Source organism: Spathaspora passalidarum (genome assembly GCF_000223485.1).
Source record: "Spathaspora passalidarum NRRL Y-27907 unplaced genomic scaffold SPAPAscaffold_3, whole genome shotgun sequence".
NCBI lineage: Eukaryota > Fungi > Ascomycota > Pichiomycetes > Serinales > Debaryomycetaceae > Spathaspora > Spathaspora passalidarum.
This window is the reverse complement of record NW_006767427.1, coordinates 1536882-1555166: the sequence shown is the minus strand read 5'-3', so window position 1 is coordinate 1555166 and position 18285 is coordinate 1536882. Positions and strand designations below refer to the sequence as shown.

At 38.0% G+C, this 18285-nt stretch overlaps 10 protein-coding genes across 10 annotated transcripts; 3 read left to right on the top strand and 7 right to left on the bottom strand. All coding sequences in view use genetic code 12, as the record gives it.

The window, feature by feature from the left end:
* Positions 1–70: 70 nt before the first annotated feature.
* SPAPADRAFT_60763 (uncharacterized protein) lies at positions 71–986 on the top strand (the record flags this gene model as incomplete). Its single annotated transcript, XM_007374856.1, has 1 exon — positions 71–986. The coding sequence occupies one exon, from the start codon at positions 102–104 to the stop codon at positions 846–848; it is 747 nt and encodes a 248-aa protein (XP_007374918.1).
* Positions 953–1619, bottom strand: CPR3 (peptidylprolyl isomerase; the record flags this gene model as incomplete). Its single annotated transcript, XM_007374855.1, has 1 exon — positions 953–1619. One exon carries the CDS (start codon positions 1580–1582, stop codon positions 1013–1015), a length of 570 nt encoding a protein of 189 aa, XP_007374917.1.
* Positions 1620–1722: 103 nt separating this feature from the next.
* On the bottom strand, positions 1723–3304 carry ENT3 (Ent3p; the record flags this gene model as incomplete). Its single annotated transcript, XM_007374854.1, has 1 exon — positions 1723–3304. One exon carries the CDS (start codon positions 3197–3199, stop codon positions 1826–1828), a length of 1374 nt encoding a protein of 457 aa, XP_007374916.1.
* Positions 3305–3687: 383 nt separating this feature from the next.
* Positions 3688–7464, bottom strand: SAC3 (Sac3p; the record flags this gene model as incomplete). The annotated part of the gene is made up of 1 exon (XM_007374853.1): positions 3688–7464. One exon carries the CDS (start codon positions 7462–7464, stop codon positions 3688–3690), a length of 3777 nt encoding a protein of 1258 aa, XP_007374915.1.
* Positions 7465–7678: 214 nt separating this feature from the next.
* On the bottom strand, positions 7679–8720 carry SPAPADRAFT_71250 (S-adenosylmethionine-dependent methyltransferase; the record flags this gene model as incomplete). The annotated part of the gene is made up of 1 exon (XM_007374852.1): positions 7679–8720. The coding sequence occupies one exon, from the start codon at positions 8684–8686 to the stop codon at positions 7826–7828; it is 861 nt and encodes a 286-aa protein (XP_007374914.1).
* Positions 8721–8788: 68 nt separating this feature from the next.
* Positions 8789–9963, bottom strand: HOM2 (aspartate-semialdehyde dehydrogenase; the record flags this gene model as incomplete). The annotated part of the gene is made up of 1 exon (XM_007374851.1): positions 8789–9963. One exon carries the CDS (start codon positions 9942–9944, stop codon positions 8850–8852), a length of 1095 nt encoding a protein of 364 aa, XP_007374913.1.
* Positions 9964–10713: 750 nt separating this feature from the next.
* On the top strand, positions 10714–14125 carry POB3 (FACT complex subunit; the record flags this gene model as incomplete). Its single annotated transcript, XM_007374849.1, has 2 exons — positions 10714–12986; positions 13249–14125. The coding sequence occupies one exon, from the start codon at positions 10757–10759 to the stop codon at positions 12377–12379; it is 1623 nt and encodes a 540-aa protein (XP_007374911.1).
* TAF14 (TATA-binding protein-associated factor) lies at positions 12811–14115 on the top strand (the record flags this gene model as incomplete). Its single annotated transcript, XM_007374850.1, has 2 exons — positions 12811–12986; positions 13249–14115. The coding sequence occupies 2 exons, from the start codon at positions 12978–12980 to the stop codon at positions 14002–14004; spliced, it is 765 nt and encodes a 254-aa protein (XP_007374912.1).
* A 6-nt stretch (positions 14126–14131) lies between the features above and the next one.
* STE4 (G protein subunit beta) lies at positions 14132–15412 on the bottom strand (the record flags this gene model as incomplete). Its single annotated transcript, XM_007374848.1, has 2 exons — positions 14132–14436; positions 14503–15412. The coding sequence occupies 2 exons, from the start codon at positions 15410–15412 to the stop codon at positions 14132–14134; spliced, it is 1215 nt and encodes a 404-aa protein (XP_007374910.1).
* Positions 15413–15943: 531 nt separating this feature from the next.
* TBF1 (Tbf1p) lies at positions 15944–18100 on the bottom strand (the record flags this gene model as incomplete). Its single annotated transcript, XM_007374847.1, has 2 exons — positions 15944–17706; positions 17788–18100. 2 exons carry the CDS (start codon positions 18098–18100, stop codon positions 15944–15946), a joined length of 2076 nt encoding a protein of 691 aa, XP_007374909.1.
* Between the last annotated feature and the right edge of the window lie 185 nt (positions 18101–18285).

Here is an 18285-nt window from a genome sequence, read left to right as displayed (position 1 = left end):
CAGTGATTTTTTTTTCCATCCAATAAAATTAATCTCAAAGAAGTTTACTCAATACAAAACACTAGTGTCCAGTTGAGAGAGAATAGTTGACAATACACACCATGAAATTCACATTCAAGTTCCCCTTGGCTCAAGCGTTAAAGTTCAAGCCAGGAAAGTTTAACTTCCAATTAGAACAAGAAATCAGAACCAAATTGGATTCATTACCATCCGTCACCAAAATCTACACCAACCCTGATGGAACACCAAGAGTTCCAACCGATGAAGAATTCAAGACTATTGCTGAATTACAAAACTTGTACTATAAGAGAAACCACTCCGAATGGAATTTCATATTAGGTACCGTTCCTAAGGATCAATTAGCCATTTACAAAGATAACTCGCAAGATTTGACCAATTTTCAATTTGTCACTAAGGACGCTGGTAAGATCATCGACAAGATCCCATATAAAGACGATACCACTGGTGAATTGAAATGGAAGGTTATTCGTGAAACTGAAAAGGCCGAAGGGTGGGAATTTCCATACTTTTACATTGTATTGCCAATCTTCGCTTACATTCTTTACGTGAAATACCAAAACCAGATGATAGTAAGAGAACAAGATGGTCCAGAATGGGCTGAAAGAGAATTGAGATTAAGAGCTATGGAAGACTACTTCCATGGTGACACCGAAAAGGCCAAGAAGTTCTTGAGCAACGAAGGTAAATCAGCCAGAGAAATTAGAGATAGAGATGACTTGGTGGTTGCTAGAATCTTGGCTGGTGACTATGACAAGTTGGCTCAATTGAAGAAGAACATGCCAAAGGATTTCCGTAGGTTTGAAGAAGATCCTGTTCTTAAGATCTAATCACCTCATATTTATTCATTCACCTTCACCCCCTTAACGATATCTGATCAGATTGAAAAAATGTAACCTTAGCTAATCATGGTTTTTGTATTTACATAGCTTTTATATCAGTCAAATGCATTGCATCTATATATTTACAAAAAAATACTACACGTAGTTTTAGCTTATAATTCACCAGATTCTTCGATGACAATCTTGGACTTAGTGGCACCAGATTGGGAGCCTTCAGCTTCGATCTTTTTAACAACATCGTAACCTTCGACAACTTCACCGAAAACAACGTGCTTACCGTCTAACCAAGGACATGGGACAGTGGTGATGAAAAATTGAGAACCGTTGGTGTTTGGACCAGCATTGGCCATGGATAATAAACCAGGTCTGGTATGACGCTTGCTAAAGTTTTCATCTGGGAACTTGTCACCGTAGATGGAATAACCACCGTAACCTTTACCATATTGGAAATCACCACCTTGTAACATAAAGTTAGGAATAACTCTGTGGAAGATAGAGTTGGCATAACCGAATCCCTTTTCACCGGTACATAAAGCTCTGAAGTTTTCAGTGGTCTTTGGAACAACATCGTCATATAATTCAAAGACAATCTTCTCTTGTGGGACACCACCAATTGAAGTCTTGAAAAAAACCTTGGTACCTAAAACACTAGAAGAAGAAGCAAAGGTTCTGGCGGAGTTTAAGTTTAATTGGAAAGTCTTGGCTAAAGTGGTCTTGAACATTGTTGGAGTTTTTATGATGAAACAGTAACTGTTGCTGAATCAAATTTTTTTCATGGGGAGGGATTTTTCAACCAACCCCCTCGTTTTTCTGCGGGTTTCCATCAAAATCCGGAACTTAGAATAATATACAGGAGATTTCTGAGACTATTTTATTTCACGTATATTGTAGTTTATAAAGAAGTAATAAAGAGGAGGAGAACTATATAGGAAAATACTGTAAGAATAAATGCTTTTACACACAAACTAAAAGCTTAACAAGTCAATTTCTCCATCGTTCTTAGCACTAGTATTGTTGGTTTGATTAGTGTTGTTGTTATTGTTTGAATTGAACCCACCAAAGAAATCATCATCATTCTTGGCAATTGGAGTGGCAGTGTGTGATGGAATGGTAGATGATGGTTGGGATGTTGTCTTGGTTTTGGTCTTTGCGGATGAGAATAACGACGAGAATGCATCGACATTGGCTGCTGGTTTAGCTGGACCAGTGGATGTGCTGACATTGTAATTAGCACCAGATCCAAATGACGCAACTCTTTGCTGTTGTGGAGGTTGACCGAAAAGTGGCTGTTGATGTTGTTGTTGTTGTTGTTGTTGTTGGGCAAAAATTGGTTGTTGAGGCTGTTGTTGAGGCTGTTGATGGTATAAGTTAGACAAGTTGTTGGAGAGGGTTGGTTGTTGTTGCTGTTGTGGTTGTGAAGGAGCAGCTTGGAAATCATCAAAGTCATCATCATCATCTTCATCAGCAGGAGCAGCATGTTGGGCTGGTGCACTAGAACCTGATCCGTCAAATGAAAGTAAATCACCTAACAAATCTTCTTCTGGTTTCTTTGGTTGTGGCTTGGATTTAGAGGCTTTAGCAGCAGCATGGGCAGTAACTCTGGATGAACTTGTGGTTGGTTTTGAAGATCCCGAAGATGGAGTTGAACTTCCAACATCATATTCTTCAAAATTGTCTTTCCCTGTTTGTCCATTGCTATAAGCCGCAGCAGGATCATCATATCTTTCACCATATACACCACCATCTCCATATACTCTATTAGTAAAATCATCATCGTAAGTAGGGCCAGTAGTAATTGACGAGGCACCACCAAATGCAGCCGAAGAAACACCACCAAACTTCTTCGAATTAGCTCTAGCCTTCTTTCTTTCGGATCTAATCAAGCTGTCATCATTCAACAATGCAATCAAAGTCTTGGCTCTATTTCTAACATTGATTCCCTGATCTCTTCCTTTGGAATCTATATAATGGAAAGATTTCAACATTTGAATCAAGGACAAATTGGCTCTGACATCGTCAATGATTCTCTCAGACCCGTTTTTGATTAAATAATCCAACAATTGTAATGATTTATAAATTTGTCTCCATTCATTGGCTGCCTTCTCAGTAAATCTTCGGAAAATAAACCCAATGATTTCCTCACGCTCACGATAATTATATGTTCCAGCAGCGATTTGTGTCATCAATGTGGAAGGAGCACCCCATGGTTCATTGTTGGTGGCTTCACGTACTTTTGCCTCCATTTCAGTCAAGTTCATAGCCACATTTTGGGCTTTACGAACATAGGCCTTAACTTCATAAAGATTAAGGTTCTTGGCAGCATCCTTTAGAAGATCCATCTTGTAAACAATCAATTTATCAATCTATGTACTTTTATGCGATGTATAATGTATATCTGACAACGATATATTGAGTTGGTTATGGGGGGGCGTTGGATTGTATTGATTTGAACAATTGATTGAGGTGTTTTCTTGTTCTTTCTTTTTTTAGGTCGACTCCTCCGGCCTTTCGGCAAAGAAATGAACATTTGGCAAAATCTGGAAATTCTGTCTGTATGCAGGATGAGGTATTTTCCCTCAATTGGCTGCTAATTTTATAACTATATACTATTTACTGTATATCTTCTCTATATTTATTAGGTCAACCCCACATGTGTGCTTCTAATTGTTTGTGGAGAATGGTTGTTCGATTGGGAAATTAAAATTAGTAATATCCGTTTGGCTGATTTCCACCAATTTTCTTTTTATGAAAATTTCGGCCAGAATTTGACCGAATAAATACAATGTTTAGATAAAGTTAAAATGACTATATTTTACATAGCTTTACACTACTTATGACTATACTTTCTCTTAATACCAGCAGTTAACTCTTTCAATTGACTCAAACTAGTCAGCAATGACGCCTTACTATTCCTCTTGGGTGATCCACTAGGTGTACTTTCCCCAATAACCCCCTGGCCAAACCCGCGCAATATCGAAGTATCATTATTCCCAATAGTACTGATAGTGCTATTAAAAAACGTCGAATTGTTAACACTGCTCCTGTTTCTTATTAATGCCGGCAAGAGAGACCTATTTTGCACACTGGCCACCATGCTTGTACTATTGAACGAATTGTTGGTTGTGTTATACCGAGGATGTCCTGTTGAATTAATGTGATTTTGCAAGTAATCGTACTTGCGTAAGTTTTTCACCAGGCTCAACATTTTCGTTTCAATTTTTTGGATTTTGGCTGGTGGTTCGTATGTAGTTGCTTGTTTTTGTTGCTTTTCCCTGTCCAACAAGATCTTCCTTTTGTTTCCACGACTTGTCAATGTTCCATCAAAATCTTGACTAATCTTGAAAAATGCTTGGGAAAGGATATGGTTAATATCTGAACTTGTCATATCGCACAATATCAAATTGGACAAGTTCGAACATGCATTGAAACTGGCTAAATTCAACAATTCAGAAACTTTTTCCGTGGTGATTCCCGACTGAGTTGCATCCCAAAACACAACCAATACATGGACTTTATAATAACTGTACTTGTCAATCAATGAAATAATCTTACGAAGCACTCGGAAATCACGCTGTAACTTTTCTTCAATTGACCCATTCGGCTTGGTCAATCCACATTCAAACAACACAAATGAGGTATTTGAAAAGAACTCTTTCGTCAAATATTCTTGACTAGGCAAACTAGTAAACTTAACTGTGATATCATCGTCATTTATCAAGTTCTCATAGACCATATTCTTAGAATCTGGTTTTAATTGTAGTTTAGAATTGAGCCATTTGGAATACAGAGTGGACCAGTTCTCAACCACCAACAAAAACTTCAATTGCACCTCACTACTAAGTTTATATTTGATATTCTTCACAATTAAATTCATAAACGAATCAAGATCAATCGGAGCCCACAACGCCTGGACTTCCCTCTGGCGATTTGTGATATCCACATTCAGATATTGTAATCTCTTGTCCGTTTCTGACCTGTCACGTGAAGTATGTTTCAAATGCTGCCTGAATGAAACCGATTCCAACTCTTGAGCTCTCCGTTTCCGTTCTTGATATTGAACCAACAATTTACTACTCTTGTCTGCCAATTGATGAATTACACGTTTTGTTAAACAACGCTGGTAATATCCGTCCGCCTTGGCTTCAGCTGCAGTTTCATAAATCACCTCAGACAAGAAAGCTTCATATAAGTCATCACTTAATTTTTCAATAACACGAGCCCGCTCAGTTTGAATAGCGTGGGCACGCATACATTGTGTAATAACATTGACCAATTCAGCATCAACACAATTTCGGACAATATCATTCATAGTTTCCCGCGCTGCTTGGGAAAAGTGAGGTGAGTCAACTAGACGTTTAGGAGGTATTATTTCTGGAGTAGGTGGCTTTACAACAACATTCGACTGAGAACGTGGTGGAATAGGCGCTACTGGTGAGGATTCAATCTTGATTGGAGATTGCTTTGTGCCTTGATTGACAGGTGGTATGAATACAGGTTTTGGTTCTGGTGCAGTTGATGGTCTAACAGTGTTGAAATCAAATGTAGGTTTGGTTGGTGGTGCATCCTTGGGCTTATTCATTCCGAAAAGGCCACTGGAAATATTTGTCTTTGGTTTGATGTTGGAAAACAAATCAGGAACCGTCTTTGGTCCAATTTCATCATCATTCATTTCAATATCAGGTTTAGCCATTCGTGGTGGTACTGGCGCTGCTGGTGCTGGTGCTGGTGCTGTTGCTGGTGCTGCTAGCGCAGGAGGCTTATCGAATCTAATTTCAGTCGGAGCAATATTTCCTCCTACATTAGTAAATGGTTGAAACAAGCCTGTATTGACAGAAGGCTGTTGCATGACCTCAACTTTTTTAATTGTATCTTGACTAATTATCTTTGGTTGTGTTGCAAGATGTAAATTCTGATTGGGTTTCCCCCGATTTATAAAGTACTTCCAATTAAGTCCCTGGATTTTAGAATTCAATCTATGTGAATAATATGGTGAAGGTTTTGGCTTTGCATGGAAAGAATGTAATTTATACTTTGTTTCTAGCTTTTCCTTATTAAATAAATCAACCACAAAATGTCCACTACTTTCTTGGATTACATCAATATCGTAGTAACTCACAAATTTAATCACCTGTTCTACATTATCAAATCCAAGAATATCACATAATCCTTCAGTCAGGTATGGTTTCCCCTTACTATGATAACTTCTAGCCATAGCTTTCAAAACATAGAACCGAATTTCGTTAAAGTGTGTTTCCAAAAGACATGTCATTAAGAATGGAACCTGATCACTGTAGACCATGCGGAAAAACTTGACAAATAAATTCAACCCTCCGACAGTATTCGTGACTCCTCTTTCCACAATATTATTTTGAGAAATTATGTTTCGTAAAGTCAATGCTATTTGAACTTGGGAATCGTTATATATTTCATTAGGCAAATTCTGAATCTCTCGTTCCAATTCAGGGTCTCGGATATGACTTAGCAAATGGTATGCTCTAAATTCAGCTTCATTGGGTGAACTTCCACCATTGTTGCGCACATCGGTATAGATTTCCATCAACGTTTGAAGAGCTTTATTAAACTGTTCCAATTCTTGTTGTTGTGAATATTCAACATCACTACCAGCCATAATATGCAAGGAAAGCAAATGAATACGAACAATACGTTCATTACAATCAATAGCCTCAGGACCAAAACTATTCTGATAGGTGAAATCTTGTCTAATGGATCTAGTCCTATCCCATATAAATGAATGTGCTTCAGGCAAATGGTCTATAACATTGTCAATAAGATAATCCAATGTTTGGACAAGGATATGGGGAGGTCGTACTTCTGAAGGGAGTGGAGGTGGTTGTCCTGCAGCTGGTCTCGAGAATGCCTTGACTGCTTTCTGAGGTGAGATTTTCTTGGTTATAGGATCTTTTTCAAGATCCTTAACGTTGTTTTCCAATTGACGTCGCACTCTTTCGAATACTGGACACATGTCTAGACATGAACCTTGGAATGAAATTGCATCGTTAAGATCCTTGGCAATGTTTTCAGCATCCACTAATCCCAATTCTTCCATCTTCTTTCTTTCTACTTCACGTAACTTTTGAAATGACTCGTAAAGGCCCTGATAATCACCTTTGCTCAAGTTTTCCGTCTCCATTTTCACCATAAGGGCTTGATTTTCTTTATCCCATTGATTTTGAACGAATGGGGGAGTATGCAAGAGTCTAGCTTGTGGGAGAAGGTACTTCGGTACTGGACGGGGAGGGATCGACTTGTTCGAATATCGTTGAAATCCCAATTGCTCAGGGTTGGAAAACAAACCTCCTATTGACGCGATCTCTTGCTGTGAATATGACTGGATTTTTCCTGGGTTTTGCCGTGGGATGACTTTGGTTGGCCTGTCCAAGGGATCAGGCAGGTATGTTGATTCCTTCGCTACTTCCTCGAATCGACTTTTAGAATTCTTATTTCGTTTCTGGTCATTGTTTATTTTGTTGGATTTTGTATTGCCATTGATATTAGGGAACTTCTTTCGGTTCCCACTCCTTCGTGGGTCATTGTAGTTGTTGTCGAATATCTTCTGGTTATTTGCTGATCCATTGATATTCATGGTCGCACTTCCAAATGCCGACATGTTTCAAGTTATTCTGATTAACAGAATTGTGTAATGTGATGAATGAATGAATCAGTCTTACCGGACCGTTCGAAATAATGCAAGTAGTAGAATGTATTGATTGGAAACAAAATGTAGTGGTGATAATTTATGCTCACTTCAAATTTTGTTTTTCCTTTTACGTACGACATTTGATGGTCGCAAATTATCGCCATGACATTTAATTGACATTGATGTTACATGAAGCCTATATCTATATTCTATCATAAAAAGACCGCATCAGGTCAGTAGTTGTATCATACGAACGAATGTGATTGGTAATGGTTACAGGTTTGCATTGCAGTTCAAAGAATATGGGTTAATCCTTCAAGGTGATTATATAAACTCCATAACCAGATCTCAATTGTCCACTTAACATATGCGATGAAACTGTAGACATTCGCAAACCGGCATCTATTATAACATAACGTATAAAGCTCTCTATAGTGATTGAATCTCGTAATTGCAAAGCGACAATAGCAATGGACTCAGCTCCTAACAACATCTTCATAGTATTGACGAAATGCGGGATGAGATACTCATTATAGATTGTATCACACGCGAGAATGATATCCGGAGGCCCACTATTAGATGTGAGCTCATGATAATTGTGCATTCCCTGCTCTAACTCTTCCCAGTCAAACTCAAGCACATCAACTATAGGTAGAGTATCTTTTTTATCTTTCTTCAGTTTGGAAGAGCTGCCGTTAGTCAACGTAGAGCTAACGTATGGTGTCGTTATATTCGATTCTATATTCTCCTTAAGCAACTTCAATATATGTTTCTGGTCAGTGGCGGTATATCTTTTAACTTTTCCTGCTAACACAGATGCACAAATCCCACCTACTCCCGCACCCAACTCGATAACAGTACTCAGTTTCAGCAACAACTTAGTCACATTGCTAGTCAGTAACCAGTCAACTAAAAAAACTGAAGACCACCAACACAAGAACCCGGTAGTTGAACTTGTCTTTTTCGTAGAAGATAATTCTGTTAATGACTGTTTGATTTTCAAATCAATACCTGTTTGAGGTAATGAGATCTCGATAGTGTTGGAACTCCGATCAACATATCCCAAATTTGATGGAGGAGCTCCCTCCGAATAAAGTTCAAAGATATGATCGTCTATATCATTTCGGTCAATTTCATCAAACTGCAGAACTATATTATTTATACTCATCGATACCTTCGATTCATCTCTCTGGTTTCAGCCCACTTCCCCCACGAGGTGTTTTTTTTTCTTCTGCCTGTCTTACTAAATATATAGCTTACGCGATTCAATCTAAAATACTTCTGATTATATTAAATTTTCTATACCTAATTAACTATCTTTTTCTATTGACTTAGATAAGACCCTTAGCATTAAGGATTTCACCAATTAAAATACCAGCACCAGCAGCACCAATGATAGTGTTGTGGGACAAGACAACCATCTTGAAATCCAAGACGGGATCTTCTCTAACTCTACCTACAGAAACACCATACCCATTGTCTCTATCTCTGTCCAAACGGGGTTGTGGTCTGTCTTGTTGTTCTAAAACGTGGATGGTTTGCTTAGGAGCAGAATGACATCCTAATTTCTTAGCGTCACATTCATATTCAGCTAAAGCCTTCTTGACTTGTTCTACGGATGGTGGTGGTCTTTTGGCAAATCTAAAAGAGATACATTCAGTATGACCGTCAATAACTGGAACTCTGTTACATTGAGCACTAACCTTCATGTCAGAATCTGGAATTGGAGTGAATTCAGTACCTTCAGCATTAACACCACCTAAAATCTTTTTGGTTTCCCATTCTAATTTATCTTCTTCTCCACTAATGAATGGAACAATGTTGTCCAAGATATCCATACCGGAAACACCTGGTGAGAACCCAGCACCAGAAATAGCTTGTAAAGTAGTAGCAGTCAAAGCATCAATAGGACCAAAGGCATCAACCAAAGGTTTCAATGGTGCGACTAAACCAGCGGTGGAACAGTTTGAGATACAGATGATAAACCCAGGTCTCTTTTCACCCTTGGCCTTGGCGGCATTCACACGGTTAGCAACAACATCAATGTGTTCGGGATTGATAATTGGAACCACGAGTGGAACAGTAGGTTCTCTTCTATAATTCTTAGCGTTGGAAACAACTGCGAGGCCAGCTTCAACAAATGCCTGTTCGATATCACCAGCGTATTTGGCATCTAAACCAGAGAAGACAATGTCACAATCGGCAAATGCTTCTGGCTTACATTCTTGAACGACAATGTTTCCTACGGATTCAGGTAATAATTCTGTTTGTCTCCATGCGGTGGCTTGACTATATGGTTTACCAGCAGAACGAGGAGAAGCACCAAGGGCATGGATTTCAAATTCTGGATGTTGAGTCAACAACAAGATGAATCTTTGACCGACGGAACCAGTGGCACCTAAAACACCAGCTTTCTTAATTGACATGGTTGATTATATGTTTGTTGTAGAAAACAAAAAGTAATTGAAAAAGAATTTCAACAAAGTGACTAATTTTTTTTGTATCATCTGATTGATTATGATTCATAGTTTACACATGACCTGAAAAAAAAAAAAAATTTCCTGTGCCGGCGAATAAGTCCCCCGGGATCGCAATGTCACAAATGAGTATTTACAGAAATACACCTTTGCTTGTGGGAACTTCCATGAAAACAGATATAAAACCACCAAATTAAACATACCTATGAAATGTTGAAACGATCCATAATAGTTTTACATTTGTTTTTCTTTCAAAAGCTGCAATTTCGTTAGTCGGCAGTCAGATGGATTCTTTTTCTTTACTAAAGATGTATACTAATCTCAGAACCCAATAACTTAAGGATACACTACTCAGATCTGAAGAAAATTTCAATTGTTTAACATCTATTATCTCGCCCAAAGAAGCTAGAGGTACAGCCATAAGTCATGGGCAATGAGCTAAGATATATAAGAACTCTCTTTGAAAACCTATACTTAAGATAGAACTCCGCTACCAGATGAATGAGCAGCCATTGCACTTTTTCATAATTGGGTTAGAATATCTTGATAGGTACCTGTAATACAGATTTGTGACACTCTGAGCTGATTTCTATACTTTCTTTATTTGTAAAAATTATTGCTGGTCATTATGATTAGACGTGGATTTTGGCCATCAAATTTCGAACGCGCTTTTTTTCAACATTGTTAGAAAAAAGCAAACCCACAAACTATTTCATCCATCACTATTGATACAACTCTACCTACAAGCTCCACCCCACATCATGGTCAATACTGATTTTGAAAAGATATACCTAAATCAATCAAAGCTCCCGGGAAGGATGCGTATTGCTGACTCTGGTCTTGGTTGGAAAGCCATCAATCCACCAGCAGGATCAAGCGCAGCTCCATCAGTTCCCTTTCTCTTGCCTCTGGAAGAATTACTTACAGCCCAATGGTCTCGTGGATCTCGTGGGTATGAATTGAGAGTGCAGACCAAGAATAAAGGTGTTGTAATGCTTGATGGATTCGATGTTGATGACTTTGCCCAATTGAAACAAGAACTCGCAAGAAACTTTTCTGTTACATTGGAACATAAGGAACATTCCCTTAGAGGTTGGAACTGGGGAAAGACTGATTTGGCTAGAAATGAATTGGTTTTCCAAGTTAGTAACAAACCAGCTTTTGAAATTACTTATGATTCCATTAACAATTCTAATTTAACTGGTAAGAATGAAGTTGCCATTGAATTCAATTTAGATGGTGGTGCCAATAAAGCCGGTGATGAAGTTGTCGAAATGAGATTTTATGTTCCTGGGACCGTTGAAAACGAGAAAAAGACTCCTCCAAAGAAGGAAGAAGGCGAAGAAAAAGTTGATGAAGAACCAGAAGTGAATGAAATCAGTGCCGCTCAAGTATTTTATGAACAATTGAGAGATAAAGCTTCTATTGGCCAAGTTGCCGGTGAAGCAATTGTTTCATTCGGTGATGTGTTATTCTTGACTCCAAGAGGTCGTTATGATATCGATATGTACCCTACCTCCCTCAGATTACGTGGTAAGACTTACGATTACAAGATTCAATATGATCAAATCGATAGAATATTTTCCTTGCCTAAACCAGATGAAACCCATCATTTGATTATCTTACAAATTGACCCACCCTTGAGACAAGGTCAAACAAGATATCCATTCCTTGTTCTTCAATTCGCTCGGGAAGAAGAAACCGAATTAGAATTGAATTTGAGTGACGAAGAATTCAATGCCAAGTACCAAGACAGATTAAAAAAGAGTTACGATGCCCCAACTCATGTAGTTGCTTCTCATTGTTTCCGTGGACTTACGGAACGTAAATTGGTTACTCCTGGTTCATTCCAACTGAGATTCTTACAACCTGGTGTTTCATGTTCCTTAAAGGCATCAGAAGGGTATTTATTCCCATTGGACAGATGTTTCTTATTTGTCACCAAACCTACTATCTATATTCCATTTACTGAAATTAGTGATGTTACCATGTCACGTACTGGTGGATCGCGTACCTTTGATTTAGAAATCAATGTTCGTGGTTCTAACCAATCTCACGTTTTCGGAAGTATAGACAAGGAAGAACAAGAAACCATTGAAAGATTCTGTGCTGAAAAGGGAATTAGAGTCAAAAATGAAGAAAAGATTGCTAAAGCCATGTTGGCCAAGGCTATTAAGGAAGGTGCTGCTGATGAAAGTGATGATGAAGATGTTGATATGGGAAGTGCTGGAGAAGACGATGAAGAAAGTGCTGATGATGATTTCCAATCTGGTTCCGAATCAGATGTAGCTGAAGAATTTGATTCTGAAGCTTCTGCATCTGATTCAGAAATGAGTGATGCTGAAAAGGACGATAGACCACCAAAGAAGAAGGCTAAGAATTAAACTGTGTTTTATAGTTTGTTAAAGTAATTGTACAAATTTAGTATGAAAGAGTACCACCTCTAGTTTCGTTAATCAAGCTATGGAAGAATATCCGTCAAGCAGACTAAAACAAGGGAATGTGATAATTGATACACTAAAGTTGCTCTATATTATTCTCTTGCATATGTGATACTTGCCCATCCATTTCTATTTGCTTGACCAAGAGGCTACTCAGTTGATACATTGCCTCCTTTGAATATACCACTTCATTAGCAACCGTTAGATTATCCGAATCTCCCCCTACCAAACCGCCTGATTTTTCTAGTTGCAACCAAAATGTTAAATTAAGTTGTATGTTAATTTTCTCACGGTAAACAACAACAAATTTCAACCTTAACCATAAAAAACAAACAACCGCCCAAAAAAGAAAATTTTACTGGCTGTCAATAAATAACCAAACCTTTCCAGAAACAAATCAATCAATCAAGTTAACGGGGTAATCAGACTAAACTACAAGTTGAATATTACCCAATTATAACAATTTGCGAGGATAGTTTGGAATAAAACAAAATACTACAAGTAAATTCCCGACAACAGTTTATTGAAAAAAAAAAGCACAATGTCTGAGGTATGTTGGATTCTAGTTACCTCCTGGTTTCTTGAGAAGCCCTATTTGGGGGTATTTCTTGTATGAAGGCAATAATCATGAATATTTAGGTATTCTGAAGGTTGAGATGAGCCAATTGGGGGCGCTATTACAACTTTTCTGTTGTTGGAATATCGTGTGTATGGGCCCGTTCAAACGCAATCAACTGAGTTTCCACTGATTTTGTGATTATGTTATATTACCAAGGATCAATTAGAAATCCTTACTAACACTTTTTTTTTAGGTGAAAAGAACAATTAGAATAACCACGGAACAACATATCTTGAAAGATGTGCCTCCTGTAGAAAACTACCCAATGAGACAATGGAACATTCAGATTAGTATGTTGGATGCCTCTGGTCAAGAAATACCTGCTAATATCTTGGACAAGGTGACATACACTTTACATCCAACTTTTGCCAACCCAATAAGAACAATAAAACAATCACCATTCAGAGTCGAAGAACAAGGGTGGGGTGAGTTTGATATTCCTATCTCGGTCCACATTCTAGGTTTGGCTGGTAAGGCAGGTGAACGTAAATTCCAACATGATTTGAACTTCTATCAAGAAAAATATGTTAATGACCATGTCATATCGATTCCAGTCTCCAGCACCAAGAATCCAGCTTTGAATAAGCTCTTATTGGAAAGTGGCTCTTTGCCTTTTGATGATGGCTCTGCAGCTGGCGCCAAGAGGAAATTAGAAGGAAATGGCTCTTCCTCTGACTTGTCTAAGGTAAAGAAACTGAAGAGTGGAACTACTGCAGGTGCTGCTGTAAAAGGAAGTGTTGATCTCGAGAAATTGGCCAACGGCTTGACTAAATTGAATGAAGATGATTTAATTGTCATTGTCCAAATGGTAACTGACAATAGAACCAATGAAATGAATATCAAGAATGATGTTGAAAGTGGTGAATTTACAATGGATTTGTACACATTACCTGAATCCTTGTTGAAAAGTTTATGGGAGTATGTCAAGAAGCATACCACTGAAGCATAAGTTGTTTGGTAATGCTTTTTTTTTTTAAGTTTAAAAATGTAGTTTGTTGAAGTTGTAGTGTATTAGGTTTTGTTTATTCATATTCAAAATAAATCTAGATAATAATCAAGTAAAAAGAAAATTATGGTTACACGGACCAAACCTTAATGGTTGTGTCCCAAGATCCGGTAGCTAGAGCGACGCCATCTGGACTTACACTGACTTGGTTAATCTTATTATTGTGATCATTACCGACTGAATCTACGATTTCATTCTTTAATGTATCCCACACGATACAGCCTTGCTCCAGGTAGCAAGCATATATAAATCTTCCACTTTTCCCGAAATCGAGGGAATAAATACCTTGGTTTTCAATTGCAGAATTAATACTAGTATTGGAGTTCATCCATTCTGAATCATCAAGTCTAGTGAGAAATGTTTGGCTTATCTTTCCTTTACTGTAGTCCGTTTGAGGTATTGTCTGTTCTGTTAGTTGTGGAATCCCCGCACCACCAGCACCACCTGGTGTTTGTAACTGAGCTAATAAATTATATGTCGATAGTTCACAATCTGATCTCATATCGAATAATCTAACCAATCCATCATCTGATCCTGTGATAAATGCACCACCACCTGGGAACGCCTTGACAGAATTAACATCACTATTTGAAATAAAGAAGTTTTGACTAGGTGTTGGTGATCTTAAATCCCAAATTTTAGCATATCCATCAGCAGAACCTGAGATGAACACATTAGCATTGAAAATACTCTGAGGGAATATTGCTAACGACAATATATCGCTTACATGATCAATGAAATCGCGTACTTTTCTTCCTTTGGTGACATCCCACAATATACATGTCATATCTCCGCTGGCTGTAACAATAGAACTATTATCAATAAACTCACATTCAGAAATGTAAGCTGTATGACCTTTAAAAACAGACTCAACTTTTTGATAAATTCCCTGATTTGGTTGATTGCCACCTCTATAGGATATCGGATTGGTTATGGTATCGGGTTTGATCTTGTATATAGTACATACATTATCCAACCCACCCAGTGCTGCCAATTTCTCATCGGCAGAATAGCTACAAGTTAATACCCAGGTATTTTCAAGTTGAATTACATGCTTTTTAAATCCGGTAATTGGGTCCCAGATAAACATGTATCCATCTTGTGAAGCTGACAATATCTTGGAACTATCTGCACTCCATACTAACTTGGCAACTTTGTTCTGGTGTCCCTTGAGAGTATTGTAAAGTTTGAGAGTGCATGAGTTTCTCGGGATGGGGGCAATTACTCTGGCTGCAGATTGCATGGTAATATTTTGAGTATGAGTTTTAAGTCTGAGGATATCATTGTAGAGTGTTCGTGCTTGGTATTGGGCTGCCTTTATCTGATCAGCTAGTGAAGTATTTCGATCCATTAAAGATTGATTGACGTAGAAATGACAAAACTTGGGGTTTAATTTAAAGAATTTATAAGTTTAAAATAAGAAATTTTATGGAGTCATTGATACAGTCAGAGGGAGAATGAATTTAAGAAATAAACTATTAGGGTTTTACTTCAGAAGCATGTTCAACTATTATGAATTCGTATTGGCTGCAAATGCAATTAAATTACGAGACAAACACGTTTGTTTCCTATTTGCATTCTACTTTATACAACTATCTACCACTTTAGTGCTAAGAGAATCACTATAATGATATGATTTGCTTTAGTTCCAAGAGTTATACCAATATTTTAAATTATGAGCCATGTAACAAATCAACTTTATTTCTGTGTTTGGCACTTTCTGCATGAGAGTTCCTTGTTTTCTAACCTCAGTTTCTTCGAACAAAATTGTAGCCTTGTTACATTTTCATCTGAATCTATTCATTCTTGTTGGCACTAATCGTAAATCTACATATATTAATACATAAATAAAAATCTATTATATGAAGCATTCTATGTGCACTTAAGCTTCTTTCTGGCTGGTTTGCACTGATGGGACAGGAGCTGCGGCTGTCTTCTTGCTTCTAGGACCTTTGGTTCTTGGTTTCAGTTCTCTATCGAGGTCACCTGTAACTCTCAGTAAATATCCAGGCACAGGAAGTCCACTCTTCAAGAAAAACATCTTCCAATTTCTTGCCTTATCTTTCAATTGCACTTGCGTTCTATTTTTAAGTGCTTCTGAAATTTTACCACCATTTCCAAACAATTCAAGAATAGTTGCCCATTGTGGTCCCTTGAGCTCAAGGGCATGACGTAAAGCCTTTTCTTCGTCCCTTGTCCATGGACGTCTGTGTCCGGTACGCAGGGTGGTTCCTGGGTTTATACGGAGATGAATTTGACGCTCGACAATTTCGGATGGGAGCAAAGTACTAGTTAGGTTTTGATAATCTTCTGACAGTTCTATGGCTGTTGAGTCATTCGTAGGTTCTGTTGATGGTGCATTCGTAATCAGATTTTGAACTGGTACCCTTGGTTGGGCTTCTGGTGTTTCACGTTGTAAGATTTCGTCACTGTGTGGAGTTGCCGATGTATCTTCTTTATGCACTCTTTCTCGCCTACCTCGTTTACCCCAGATTAAAAACCCGACATTCTTACCCACATAGTCAAACAACTCTTTTAAAAATGTAAACCATTCGTATTCTTCACTCAAGTTTCCTTCATAATTCAAAAGGATTTCCTTTCTGGTATTACACCTATCTACGAAATCCAATTCCATAGGCGAAAGTGCCTTGGTACCACGACGGGATAAAAGGATCTCATCCAAGTTATTTGGCAAAATATCTTCCAAGATCTCCTCTCGTGATCTTTCTCCTGCTTCAATTGCAGATATGTAAGCTTGGGTTTTCAAATCTAAATATAAAGTAGCTTGTGGTTTCAAAAGTTTACCTACTTTTTCGCCAATAGAGAAATTTCCACTTTGTAAACTTTGATTGTTAATACCCATATTTGATAAAGCATTCTCTAACTCGAGATTATTTGCAGGACAAAATACATCCAAGAACGATTCGTTCAAGTAGAAGAACCCGACTTCAATAGTACCTAATGTAGCAGCGAGAAATGTAGCCAAATTCACTTTACGCAAAGTCGATTCAATACTTTGTTCTCGGTTTCTAAACATAGTTGGAGTCATGTCTCCCTCCTTCCACATTCCTGGAGCAATGTGCTCAACAGTTAAGAATGGATCTTCTTCTGAGTATAATCGTTTCGTGAATTCAAACAAGGATGTAAGATCTCTGTATGTAGCACCAGCAGGAGTATCTGGGTTAGAAGCTAAGTCGATAATCTTTTGATAGGGTCCGCTGGCCACGATTCTTAGTAGTTGAGTAGCCAAGTTATCCAAGGTTGGAAGTGTGTTGATTAATAATTGGATACGTGGTGGAAGATAATCAGGTGCAACAATTGGAAGAGGTAAACCGTGTAAATTAGCACTTGCTAATGCTGCCACTGGAGGAAGTTCACTTGCGAGGGCGTTATATGCAGCTAATGCGGTATTGGTGTTTAGAAGTTCGGAGTTGGCCGGGATTGTTATACCATCAATAGTAGTAGTTTCAGGTTCCTTCTCTTTGTTGGCTTCTGTGGCTGTTTCTAATTGGTTCGCTATCATTTCAAGATCGTTTTTCTCATTAACGGGTTCATTTTCTTCTGCAATATCTTCAGATTGTGTTTGTTGTTGTTGTTGTTCTTCGTTAGGGTGAGATGAGTCAGTTTGGATTTGTTGTTCTGACTCTGTCTGTTCTTGTGTAGCTTCATCTGATGTGTGCTCGTTCTCGGCCCCATTGAGTTTAGTGCGTTTAATATCGTTATTACTTGTGCTTTCTTCTTCCAAGTTTCTCTTGTTGTGTTGATTGTGTTCTTGTCCTGCTTCTTCTCGCTCCTGCTTGGCATCTTCTACAGAAGTATGAAACAAAGTATCGATGTCGTTAAGTTCGTCTTCATGCTGTTGTTCCAGTTGGGCATTTACTTCTTCATTTTGTGTCTCTCCATCTTCTGTACTTGGTTGTATCGTTTTATTTTGTTCCTCTCCTGTTTGCACGGTTGAAGACGGTTGATTGACTAATTCTTCCTGTTCTTTATTAATCTCCTCAGATATATTTCCACTAATCTCGTGTGAATCGGACATATTTCAGTTAGGTTTAAACTTATACTTTATCTATAGCATCGTAGTATTTGTTTTGGTTTTTTCTGGCTTGTTTTTTTTTTTGCCTAGATGCCTTGTCTTACATGCAGGACTGGTAATATGCTAGATTGCATGGTAATAATAAGAGTAAGACTTCGAACAAAAACAAGATAATAACACTTTTCACA